Source organism: Aquarana catesbeiana, linkage group LG05 (assembly GCF_042186555.1).
Source record: "Aquarana catesbeiana isolate 2022-GZ linkage group LG05, ASM4218655v1, whole genome shotgun sequence".
In the NCBI taxonomy this organism is placed as follows: Eukaryota; Metazoa; Chordata; class Amphibia; order Anura; family Ranidae; genus Aquarana; species Aquarana catesbeiana.
In genome coordinates this window covers 651,005,109-651,018,006 of record NC_133328.1, presented here as the reverse complement: position 1 = coordinate 651,018,006, position 12,898 = coordinate 651,005,109, and the positions used below count along the sequence as shown (strand labels likewise).

Here is a 12,898-nt window from a genome sequence, read left to right as displayed (position 1 = left end):
GTGTAATGCTCTGCAGAGTGCTATACTGTGTATAAAGTTGTGTAGGGCACTCTATACAGGGGGTGTGATGCTCTGCAGGGTGTTGTGTATACAGGGGGTGCGATGCTCTGCAGGGTGTTGTGTATACAGGGGGTGCGATGCTCTGCAGGGTGTTGTGTATACAGGGGGTGTGATGCTCTGCAGGGTGTTGTGTATACAGGGGGTGTGATGCTCTGCAGGGTGTTGTGTATACAGGGGGTGCGATGCTCTGCAGGGTGTTGTGTATACAGGGGGTGTGATGCTCTGCAGGGTGTTGTGTATACAGGGGGTGCGATGCTCTGCAGGGTGTTGTGTATACAGGGGGTGTGATGCTCTGCAGGGTGTTGTGTATACAGGGGGTGTGATGCTCTGCAGGGTGTTGTGTATACAGGGGGTGCAGAGTATTGCAGTGTATATGGAGGGGGGTGATGCTCTGCAGGGTGTTGTGTATACAGGGGGTGTGATGCTCTGCAGGGTGTTGTGTATACAGGGGGTGCAGAGTATTGCAGTGTATATGGAGGGGGGTGATGCTCTGCAGAGGAGGGGGGGGGGGTTGAGATGCTCTGCAGTGTGCTCCCCTCCCCCTCGCTCACCCCGGGGGTCTCCTCCATCCTCCGGTGTCTCTCGGATCTTGTGCTGTGGAGGAGGCCGCTGGTCACGTGACTGCAGGAGACCGGAAGTGGTGCGGGGTCACGTGGCTGCCGGCTGACACTGACTCGGCAGCACTTCCGGTGCCGAGGAGCCGCGGAGAGCGGAGGAGGGGGCGGGGTCACACATTGTATCATTATATATAGAGGAGGAGGAGCGCTCAGTGTATACATTGTATCCTCTATGGGGAGAGACCTGAAACTGGAGCATCAGCCAATCACATTCTATCTTCAGATTTTCAGTGAAACTTTAGAAAATTATATCTAGAATCTGATTGGTTACAATGCAGAGCGGCTCCAGACTCTTCTCCAGACTTAGTAAATCTCCTCCCCAATATATCACACATTGTATCCTCAATTTATTACATCTGTCCCATCCTCCCGGCTGTAGGGATCAGGCCGCCTAACCTCCCAGATGTAGGGATCAGGCCCCCCATCCTCCCATCTGTAGGGATCAGCCCCCCCATCTGTAGGGATCAGCCCCCCATCCTCCCAGCTGTAGGGATCAGGCCGCCTAACCTCCCAGATGTAGGGATCAGGCCCCCCATCTGTAGGGATCAGCCCCCCCATCCTCCCAGCTGTAGGGATCAGGCCGCCTAACCTCCCAGATGTAGGGATCAGGCCCCCCATCTGTAGGGATCAGCCCCCCATCCTCCCAGCTGTAGGGATCAGGCCCCTATCCTCCCAGCTGTAGGGATCAGGCCCCTATCCTCCCAGCTGTAGGGATCAGGCCCCTATCCCCCCAGCTGTAGGGATCAGGCCCCTATCCCCCCAGCTGTAGGGATCAGGCCCCTATCCCCCCAGCTGTAGGGATCAGGCCCCCCCATCAGCTGGGAGGAAGGGGGGCCTGATCCCTACAGGGCTCTGTAGCGATCTGGGATAGGAATGGTGGTAGGACTGGGTGTGGTTCTGGGATTGGCATGGTGGCAGGACTGGGTGTGGTTCTGGGATTGGTATGGTGGCAGGACTGGGTATGGTTCTGGGATTGGTATGGTGGTAGGACTGGGTGTGGTTCTGGGATTGGTATGGTGGTAGGACTGGGTGTGGTTCTGGGATTGGTATGGTGGCAGGACTGGGTATGGTTCTGGGATTGGTATGGTGGCAGGACTGGGTATGGTTCTGGGATTGGTATGGTGGCAGGACTGGGTATGGTTCTGGGATTGGTATGGTGATAGGACTGGGTGTGGTTATGGTGATAGGACTGGGTGTGGTTATGGTGATAGGACTGGGTATGGTTCTGGGATAGGTATGGTGGTAGGACTGGGTATGGTTCTGGGATTGGTATGATGGTAGGACTGGGTATGGTTCTGGGATAGGTATGGTGGCAGGACTGGGTATGGTTCTGGGATAGGTATGGTGGCAGGACTGGGTATGGTTCTGGGATAGGTATGGTGGCAGGACTGGGTATGGTTCTGGGATAGGTATGGTGGCAGGACTGGGTGTGGTTCTGGGATAGGTATGGTGGCAGGACTGGGTGTGGTTCTGGGATTGGTATGGTGGCAGGACTGGGTGTGGTTCTGGGATTGGTATGGTGGCAGGACTGGGTGTGGTTCTGGGATAGGTATGGTGGCAGGACTGGGTGTGGTTCTGGGATAGGTATGGTGGTAGGACTGGGTGTGGTTCTGGGATAGGTATGGTGGTAGGACTGGGTGTGGTTCTGGGATAGGTATGGTGGTAGGACTGGGTGTGGTTCTGGGATTGGTATGGTGGTAGGACTGGGTATGGTTCTGGGATTGGTATGGTGGTAGGACTTGGTATGGGGTTGGGGTTGGTATGGTGGTAGGACTGGGTGTGGTTCTGGGATTGGTATGATGGTAGGACTGGGTATGGTTCTGGGATAGGTATAGTGGTAGGACTGGGTATGGTTCTGGGATAGGTATGGTGGTAGGACTGGGTATGGTTCTGGGATTGGTATGGTGGTAGGACTGGGTGTGGTTCTGGGATTGGTATGGTGGTAGGACTGGGTGTGGTTCTGGGATTGGTATGATGGTAGGACTGGGTGTGGTTCTGGGATTGGTATAGTGGTAGGACTGGGTATGGTTCTGGGATAGGTATGGTGGTAGGACTGGGATTTACCAAAGGAATGTGAAGATGAAACTGTAGTCAGGGATTCCAGAAGTCAGAATAAACGATAAACAGAGCCAGGGTCAGAAGCCGGAGTCTGTCCAGGAACACAGGAACACAGGAACACAGGAACACAGGAACACAGGAACACAGGAACACAGGAACACAGGAACACAGGAACACAGGAACACAGGAACCTTTGGCAATACAGAGACAATGAACCGACCAAGCCCTCAGAGTGAGGCAGTGTTTTATACCCAGCTGATTAGATAAACTGCCTCAGCTGAACCAGGAGTGACAGGTGCTAATTGCAAAGCAAGATCCAGAGTATATCCCTCAGTGCTGCATGCAGAACAAGGCATAGCTGGAAACCAGGCTGAATAATGAACTGAGATGTGGCTCAGAGGCAATACAATAGGAGCAGTACACAGAAAGTCATGGGTTCAATACCTCCTTGAGCCACTTGGGGCATGACTACGCCTGGCCATTTGCATGGCACGGTAGGGAACGTAACAGTATGGTTCTGGGATAGGTATAGTGGTAGGACTGGGTATGGTTCTGGGATAGGTATGGTGGTAGGACTGGGTATGGGATTGGTATGGTTCTGGGATTGGTATGGTGGTAGGACTTAGTATGGTTATGGTGATAGGACTGGGTATGGTTCTGGGATAGGTATAGTGGTAGGACTGGATTGGTTCTGGGATTGGTATGGTGATAGGACTGGGTATGGTTATGGTGGTAGGACTGGTTTGGTATGGTTCTGGGGTTGGTATGGTGATAGGACTTGGTATGGTTCTGGGATTGGTATGGTGATAGGACTGGGTATGGTTATGGTGGTAGGACTTGGTATGGTTATGGTGATAGGACTGGGTATGGTTCTGGGGTTGGTATGGTGGTAGGACTGGGTTGGTATGGTTCTGGGATTGGTATGGTGGTAGGACTGGGTATGGTTCTGGGATTGGTATGGTGATAGGACTGGGTATGGTTATGGTGGTAGGACTTGGTATGGTTCTGGGATTGGTATGGTGGTAGGACTGGGTATGGTTCTGGGATAGGTATAGTGGTAGGACTGGGTATGGTTCTGGGATAGGTATGGTGGTAGGACTGGGTATGGTTCTGGGATAGGTATAGTGGTAGGACTGGGTATGGTTCTGGGATTGGTATGGTGGTAGGACTGGGTATGGTTCTGGGATAGGTATAGTGGTAGGACTGGGTATGGTTCTGGGATAGGTATGGTGGTAGGACTGGGTATGGGATTGGTATGGTTCTGGGATTGGTATGGTGATAGGACTTGGTATGGTTATGGTGATAGGACTGGGTATGGTTCTGGGGTTGGTATGGTGGTAGGACTGGGTTGGTATGGTTCTGGGATTGGTATGGTGGTAGGACTGGGTATGGTTATGGTGGTAGGACTGGGTTGGTATGGTTCTGGGGTTGGTATGGTGATAGGACTTGGTATGGTTCTGGGATTGGTATGGTTATGGTGATAGGACTGGGTATGGTTCTGGGGTTGGTATGGTGATAGGACTTGGTATGGTTCTGGGATTGGTATGGTTCTGGGATTGGTATGGTGGTAGGACTTGGTATGGTTCTGGGATTGGTATGGTGGTAGGACTTGGTATGGTTCTGGGATTGGTATGGTTCTGGGATTGGTATGGTGGTAGGACTTGGTATGGTTATGGTGGTAGGACTGGGTATGGTTCTGGGGTTGGTATGGTGATAGGACTTGGTATGGTTATGGTGGTAGGACTGGGTATGGTTCTGGGGTTGGTATGGTGATAGGACTTGGTATGGTTATGGTGGTAGGACTGGGTTGGTATGGTTCTGGGATTGGTATGGTGGTAGGACTTGGTATGGTTCTGGGATTGGTATAGGGTTACCATCTCATCCCTTTAAACCCGAACACATATGAATTACACAGATTCTGAGGCTAATTAAGGTGATAATTGAACTTGGTGCCTCGTCTGTAGTATATTCACCTCAGAACCCGTGTAATTCATATGTGTTCGGGTTTAGAGGGATGAGGTGGCAACTCTAGGTTGGTAGGACTTGGTATGGTTCTGGGATAGGTATGGTGATTGGACTTTGTATGGTTCTTGGGTTGGTAGGACTTGGTACAGTGCTAGTACTGGGAATGGTACTGGAGTCCCCCCATACATAGTTATCCTGGTAGACTGTCAGCTCCTGGGGCCAGTCAGGGCTCTGCAGTCACCATGGCAACCAATCAGAGTCTTTACTTTCCAGAAAAGGAGAACACTAGCTGGTTGCTATGGAAGCAGAGAGCCGGTTGCTATGGCAATGGAATAGTTCCCATGACACGCCCTGTTTACATCCCACCATTGGAGGAAGAGGAGGCGGGGATGATCACGTGACTCCACGGAAGACAGACAGCGGCGCGCTCGGTCGTCATGTGACTCCTCCTCCGCAGTCAGCTGACTTTGAACCCGGAAGTGTTGCGGGATGTTCGGTCCGGCGGCGGACAGTCTGCTCCGGCAGGCCCGGGAAGTGTCGGGGGAGGAGCTGGACAAGTTCTATAGCCGGTGTCGGAGCCTCCTGAGCAGCCCCGGGCCGGAGACGGCGGAGATCCTGCGGAGGCTGCAGCTGATCACAGCCGCCAGTAGGGGGCGCCGCCGCCTGCCCTCCCCCCTGCTGGGGCAGTTAGTAGAGACTCTGTGGGGGCCCCAGCCTCAGCTCCAGGCCCTGAGTGCCGCCATCTTGGTCCAGCTATGCCCCTCCCCCGAGGTGAGCCTGTCCTGGGGCCCCAACCTTCAGCCCGGGGGCCCCTTCTTCTCCGCCCTGCTGGCCCAGGCCACCCATAGCGACCTGACGGACCTGGGGCCCCGCCTGTGCCGCGTGCTGGAGTCCCGGGCCCCCGAGGGCCACGTCCTGCGGGCCGCCCTGCCGGCGTTGATGGGAGTGGCCGGCGCCCGCCCGGAGATCCTCCAGGAGGAGAACGTCAACGGGGTCAGCAAGAAGATGGCCGACTGGCTGCGCTACGCCTCCTTCCACCACCAGGGGGGCCCCGCGGCCCCCGCCGCCGGCTTCTTCACCAGCCCCCGCCTCAGGCAGCCCGGCGCCATCTGCGAGGTGGACGGCGCGGCCTCCACCGACTTCTTCACCGTCCTCAGCGGGAGCCCCAACCTGGGCGAGGAGCAGTGGATGAACGTCCAAGGGTTCTCCGTCCTCCGCCGCTGGCTCCTCCTCTACGGCACGGCGGGGGCGGGGCCTGAAGATAAGTCGGAGGTGGAGGGCTCCGTCATCTCCATGGTGTCCGCCTCGTCCACCTCCAGCCGCCTCCTCCCGCCCCGGGAACGCCTGAGGGAGAAGAGCTTTGAGTACTGCCTCCGGGTCCTGGAGCAATGCAACCGCAAGCCGGCCAGGAGAGCCGACCTGGACCTCCAGAAGGCCTGCGTGGTGGAGGCCGTCCTCCTCATCGACCTCCTGTGTAAGCAAGATGTGTCCTTCCTCTACCGGACCCTCCCCCTCCTCAAGGTCCTCCACGGCCGCCTCTGCTCCGAGCCCTCCCTGGCGCCCGCCCTGCTGCCCGTCGCCCAGTTCTACCTCAACCACAGCGAAGCCGCCGCGGTGGAGTCCGAGGCCGTCTACCGCCACCTCTTCTCCAGGGTCCCCGCAGACTACTACCACCGGCCCACCCTGGCCTTCCAGTTCCTCCGCTTCTGCAGAGCCAATGGCGCCTTCCTGGCAGAGAACGTGGAGGCCTTCCGCTCCGGCTTCCCCAACCTCCTGAAGCTGCTGGCGTGGAACGCCCCGTCGCTGGCGGCGGAGTTCGCCGAGCTCCTCCCGCTCCTGTTTAAGGCGGATTCGGCCATCGAGATGCTCCACGCCTTGCTGGACCTGCCGTGCCTGACGGCCGCCATGGAGCTCAAGCAGAACTTTGCCCTGTCGGTGGAGAAGACAGCCCCGGACTTGTCCTCGCTCCCCGCCAGCTCCGCCGAGGCGTTCCGCCATCCCCAATACAAGAAGGCCTTTCAGTACCTGCTGCGCTGCGAGGCATGGAACGGGCCGCCCCCCGAGGACTTCGCCCAGCTGCGGCACCTACTGTCGGACTTGAGCACCTCTCCCCGTGTGGTCCAGTGTGCGCAGGTCGTCCCCGCCCTCCTCCAGCTCTACATCCGCAACATCGCAACGTTTGCAGACGGCCCCCTGGTCAACAAAGTCCTGCTGACCATCTTGGGGCGCAGCGGCCTCCTCTACGGCTCCCCCGCCTTCCAGGCCGAGGCGCACCGGGTGCTGAGCTCCCAGATCCCTCACCTGTGCCGCCTCCACCCCTCCATGGTCATCGAACTTTCTCGGGAGCTGCTGGACTTTATAAGCACGGTGGGCAACATCCAGAACAAGGAGGCCTTCTTCACCCACGTGGTGTGGGCCATTGGGGAGTACGTCTCCGTGTCCTACGACAAGCGCTGCACCGTGGAGCAGGTGAACAGGTTCTTCGAGGTCCTGGAGGCCTTGTTGTTTGAGATCACTCAGCTGCGAGGCTCCTCCAGCACCCCCATCTCCTCGCCACGGGTGATCACCACCCTGATGACGACTCTCACCAAGCTGGCCTCCCGCAGCCAGGACCTCATCCCCAGGATGTCCCTCTACCTATCCAAGATGAGGTCCTGCGTGCAGAGCTCCGCCATGGTGACGGCGTACGGGAGGGAGGACAGCGAGCAGATCCTCATACGGGCCACCGAGCTCCTCAACCTCCTGAAGCTGCCTAGCGTGGCTCAGTTTGTGCTGACCCCTCCGGGCGATGTGGGTAAGCCATGCTTTCACCAGGACCGTGCCTACTCCCTGCCACTCGCCATCCGGACCTCCAGTTATCTGCTGCAGAGGGAGAGGAAGACCCCGGGATGACCACACCCCCAATAACGTTTCGATGACAATGGTGCCGGCCGCCTTGTAGGTCTCAGCCATTCCCAATATGTATATTTCATTCATGCTGCCTGGAGAGAGAATATATTTTCCTTACATTAAAGCACTCGAGCAACTGTGTCTTGTTGTGCATTATTGTGTTTCCGGACAATTGAGGAATCATCTGCTCAGCAGATTCAGGTTTCAGGCTATGGGACAGGAAGTGAAGGGAAATTCCCCAATGGGGACAGTAGTTCTGGTGACCTGGGGGGTCCCCCTTAATTTGTAAGAATTTCCTCTCACTTTTTGCTATAGGACAGGAAGTGAGGGGAAATCTCTCCAATGGGACACTAGTTCTGGTGACCTGGAGGTTCCCCTTAATTTGTAGGGATTTCCTCTCACTTCCTGTTTGGCTATAGGACAGGAAGTGAAGGGAAATCTCCCTAATGGGGACACTAGTTCTGTTGGTCCCTCCTAATTTGTAAGGACTTCCTCTCACTTTCTGCTGTGGGGCAGGAAGTGAAGGGAAATCTCTCCAATGGGGACACTGGTTCTGGTGATCTGGGGGACCCACTTCATTTGTAGGGATTTCCTCTCACTTCCTGTTTGGCTATTTCACAGGAAGTGAAGGGAAATCTCCCCCAATGGGGACCCCCTTGGGGAGATTTCACTTCCTGTCCCATAGCCAAACAGGAAGCGAGAGGAAAAACCTACGAGTGAAGGGGGACCCCCAGCTCACCAGAACTAGTGTTTCCATATTGGGGAGATCTGGGGGTCCCTCCTAATTTGTAAGGACTTCCTCTCACTTTCTGCTATGGGACAGGAAGTGAAGGGAAATCTCTCCAATGGGGACACTAGTTCTGGTGACCTGGGGGTTACTCTTAATTTGTAGGGATTTCCTCTCACTTCCTGTTTGGCTATTGGACAGGAAGTGAAAGGAATTCTCCCCCAATGGGGACATTGGTTCTGGTGACCTGGGGGACCCACTTCATTTGTTGGGATTTCCTCTCACTTCCTGTTTGGCTATAGGACAGGAAGTGAAGGGAAATATCCCCAATGGGGACACTAGTTCTGGTGACCTGGGGGACCCCCTTCATTTGTAAGGATTTTCTCTCACTTCCTGTTTGGCTATAGGAGAGGAAGTGAAGGGCAATCGCCAGAACTAGTGTCCCCCTTGGGGAGATTTCACTTCCTGTCCCATAGCCAAACAGGAAGCGAGAGGAAAAACCTACGAGTGAAGGGGGACCCCCAGCTCACCAGAACTAGTGTTTCCATATTGGGGAGATCTGGGGGTCCCTCCTAATTTGTAAGGATTTCCTCTCGCTTTCTTCTTTGGGACAGGAAGTGAAGGGAAATCTCTCCAATGGGGTCACTAGTTCTGGTGACCTGGGGGTCCCCCTTAATTTGTAGGGATTTCCTCTCACGTCCTGTTTGGTTATGGGACAGGAAGTGAAGGCAAATCTCCCAAATGGGGACACCAGTTCTGGTGACCTGGGGGGAATCCCCCTTAATTGGGATTTCCTCTCACTTCCTGTTCGGCTATTGAATACAACAGAAGAAAGTATCATGACACAGAGTGGTACTGTGGATACATATTGAAGTATAAGCGTGCCACGTCCTAAAACTATATTGACAAAAGAAAAAATAGGGGGACTTTGGACTTTGGAGGCACAGTAACACCAAGTATTTACATCAAAGATAATTTATTGAAAAAACATATACATAGAATATTGGTTAAAAACCACAAATCACCAAAATACAGCGAGATATTGAGTCGATCGATTGCTATACAAAGCCATCAATATACATCACAGCTCAGACATGTGGATAGCCATCCAGAGTAGCGGAAGGTCCGAGGCGATGGTTGAATAGCAGATCAAGGGTTAACAGATTCGTATCACATAAGTGCTCAACTCGTTGCGCGTGTCTTCCGCGCTTCTTCAGGAGGCGAACACTGTGTTGTGGTAAGTATAAATGTATCAAGTCATAAGAATCCCGCTCCAGCCTACGGACGGCACCACACGCTGCTAATCTTCTCCCCCTGGGGCTCAGGCGGATGTAACTACTGTGTTTTTGGCATCTCTAAAATTGTTGGCTACTTGAAGCTTTGTTCACAAGCCCCTATATCTATCTGCATTAGCTCTATGAGGCTTTACTATCTACAACATACATACCCCATTAAATAATTCAATCACTGGTTTTACCATATGTCCCCTTAGATCTTTATTGAATTTACACGTGTGGTGCTAATCTGCACCGTCTGCTTTTTTTTTCAAACTCCTGGGGGTCATTCTTATGACTTGATACATTTATACTTACCACAACACAGTGTTCGCCTCCTGAAGAAGCGTGGACGACACGCGCAACGAGTTGAGCACTTATGTGATACGAATCTGTTATCCCTTGATCTGCTATTCAACCATCGCCTCGGACCTGCCGCTACTCTGGATGGCTATCCACATGTCTGAGCTGTGATGTATATAGATGGCTTTGTATAGCAATCGATCTACTCAATATCTCGCTGTATTTTGGTGATTTGTGGTTTTTAACCAATATTCTATGTATATGTTTTTTCAATAAATTATCTTTGATGTAAATACTTGGTGTTACTGTGCCTCCAAAGTCCCCCTATTTTTTCTGTTTGGCTATTGGACGTGAAGGGAAATCTCCCCTAATGGGGACACTAGTTCTGGTGACCTGGGGGTCCTCCCTAATTTGTAGGGATTTCCTCTCACTTCCTGTTTGGCTATGGGACAGGAAGTGAAGGGAAATCTCAATGGGACACAGATGGCGAAAAAATAAATCCCGGGTTATGACCCCCCCCCCCCTTCTTACTCCATCCGATATGAAAACATTTTACCTATAGTTCTACTGTAAGTGATGAGGCGGGCTGAGCGCTTCTCAGCCATTCACAGGGAGTCTTTTTTTCTTATCAGTAGATACAAAGCCACCTCTGGTTGGCTGTGGTGGAGAGGCGGGCAGATGACACCACTATCTCCACTTCGGCCAATCAGAGGTAGCTTTGTATCCATAGATTTAAGTGCAAGGCTTCCACCTCCTTGTTTGTTCTGGCAGCAGACGGGAAGCCCCCCCATTTCTGCTGGGAACACAGCGCCACCTGCTGTATGGAGCTAATGCTACCGCACCCTGGAGCATCCGCCATCTAGAGAGGGGATTGTCGCCATCTGCCCGTCGGTGGCACGCAGCTGATGGGTCGATCGCACCCCCCTCTGCAGAGCCAGGCAGGGAAGTGGCTGCTGATGTGATAGAGATCCCGACAACGGCCACATTACTGCACAAAGGGAACTATATAAAGTGATAGCAAAGCATCACCAATTCCCCTCCCCCTCTTCAATGTGTTTTATTATTGTATACATTCTCACCCCACCCCCCCACAGCAAAGCCAGCGCTGTCCTGCGGTTTTGCTGCTTGAGTGACATTGGCCGGGACCTCCATCTTGGTCCTCCTTGAGTGACATTGGCCCGGGTCCTCCATCTTGGTCCTCCTTGAGTGACATTGGCCCGGGTCCTCCATCTTGGTCCTCCTTGAGTGTCATTGGCCCGGGTCCTCCATCTTGGTCCTCCTTGAGTGACATTGGCCCGGGACCTCCATCTTGGTCCTCCTTGAGTGACATTGGCCCGGGTCCTCCATCTTGGTCCTCCTTGAGTGACATTGGCCCGGGACCTCCATCTTGGTCCTCCTTGAGTGACATTGGCTCGGGTCCTCCATCTTGGTCCTCCTTGAGAGACATTGGCTCGGGTCCTCCATCTTGGTCCTCCTTGAGTGACATTGGCTCGGGTCCTCCATCTTGGTCCTCCTTGAGTGACATTGGCCCGGGACCTCCATCTTGGTCCTCCTTGAGTGACATTGGCCCGGGTCCTCCATCTTGGTCCTCCTTGAGTGACATTGGCCCGGGTCCTCCATCTTGGTCCTCCTTGAGTGTCATTGGCCCGGGTCCTCCATCTTGGTCCTCCTTGAGTGACATTGGCCCGGGACCTCCATCTTGGTCCTCCTTGAGTGACATTGGCCCGGGTCCTCCATCTTGGTCCTCCTTGAGTGACATTGGCCCGGGACCTCCATCTTGGTCCTCCTTGAGTGACATTGGCTCGGGTCCTCCATCTTGGTCCTCCTTGAGAGACATTGGCTCGGGTCCTCCATCTTGGTCCTCCTTGAGAGACATTGGCTCGGGTCCTCCTTGAGAGACATTGGCTCGGGTCCTCCATCTTGGTCCTCCTTGAGTGACATTGGCTCGGGTCCTCCATCTTGGTCCTCCTTGAGAGACATTGGCTCGGGTCCTCCATCTTGGTCCTCCTTGAGAGACATTGGCTCGGGTCCTCCTTGAGAGACATTGGCTCGGGTCCTCCATCTTGGTCCTCCTTGAGTGACATTGGCCCGGGTCCTCCATCTTGGTCCTCCTTGAGTGTCATTGGCCCGGGACCTCCATCTTGGTCCTCTTTCCATGTTCTGGCACCCGCCCTCAGGAGGACCGGGGGGGGGGGGTGCATGGGGGCCAGAATACTGCATGGGGGAGCTGGACACAAAAAAACAAAATGCACACGTGTATGATGGAGGGGGAGGGGGGGGGGAAGGAACCATCTCCGGGTCAGTTCACACCACATGCAGTCCAAAAAACGCATTTGGAAAGTAGGCTATATGGTTTTCAGTGGCATTGTTCATACCGGTGCTTGCAGTTCCAGAAAAGAAAAGTAGAACATGCTGCATTTTTCCTGCACTGGACTGTCCTGGAATGCTGCAAAAAGCATGAAAAATGCACTGGAATGCACCAAAAACGCACCGTAACACGCACGTCCTTAGGGCTGGTTTACACCATAAAAATGCATTCCAGATGCTTTTCTGCATGCGCGTTTTTGGTGTGTTTTTTGATGTAGTCCAGTGCATTTTTTCCCTCCTTTTTTTTTTTTTCCTTAACCTTAAATAAGGACGGTGCGTGTTCCGGTGCATCCCAGTGCTGGAAAAACGCAGCATGTTCTACTTTGTTTTTTTTTTTTCCTGGAACTGGAATCACAAGCACGGGTGTGAACTATGCCATTGAAAACACATATAACCTTCTTTCCATGCGTTTATTAATGTAGAAAAAAAATGCCCTGGGCTGCATGTGGTGTGAACTGACCCTTATTTAAAGTTAAGGAAAAAGAAAGGGGGGGGTGCACTGGAACGCATCAAAAACGCACATGCAGAAAAGCATCCGGACTGCGTTTATGGTGTGGACGGCCCCTCCTCCGTGTGTATGTCAGGTCAGGTCTTCCTGGGGCTCCCTGATAGAGATTGGTCCTCACTTCCTTTTCCCA

General features: G+C 53.8%; 2 protein-coding genes across 3 annotated transcripts in view; one reads left to right on the top strand and one right to left on the bottom strand.

The window, feature by feature from the left end:
- The window catches only part of LOC141145693 (uncharacterized), a 30,755-nt gene extending 30,024 nt beyond the window's left edge, over nt 1-731 (bottom strand). Inside the window, exon 1 of one of the 2 annotated variants that reach the window (XM_073632559.1) lies at nt 612-731. Coding sequence is in view for 1 of the 2 variants with exons in the window: in XM_073632558.1 (XP_073488659.1) it covers nt 612-629 (18 nt within the window). In the remaining variant the exon portion in view is untranslated. The remainder of the gene's footprint in view (nt 1-611) is intronic. The other variant, XM_073632558.1, reaches the window with a different exon arrangement.
- A 4,397-nt stretch (nt 732-5,128) lies between these two features.
- Nucleotides 5,129-7,730, top strand: AP5Z1 (adaptor related protein complex 5 subunit zeta 1). Its single transcript, XM_073632557.1, has one exon. The coding sequence runs from the start codon at nt 5,190-5,192 to the stop codon at nt 7,590-7,592; it is 2,403 nt and encodes an 800-aa protein (XP_073488658.1). The 5' UTR covers nt 5,129-5,189; the 3' UTR covers nt 7,593-7,730.
- The last annotated feature ends 5,168 nt before the right edge of the window (nt 7,731-12,898 follow it).

Excerpts from the sequence above, each read along its gene's own strand:
- AP5Z1 (XM_073632557.1), top strand. The coding sequence starts at position 5,190 with ATGTTCGGTCCGGCGGCGGACAGTCTGCTCCGGCAGGCCCGGGAAGTG.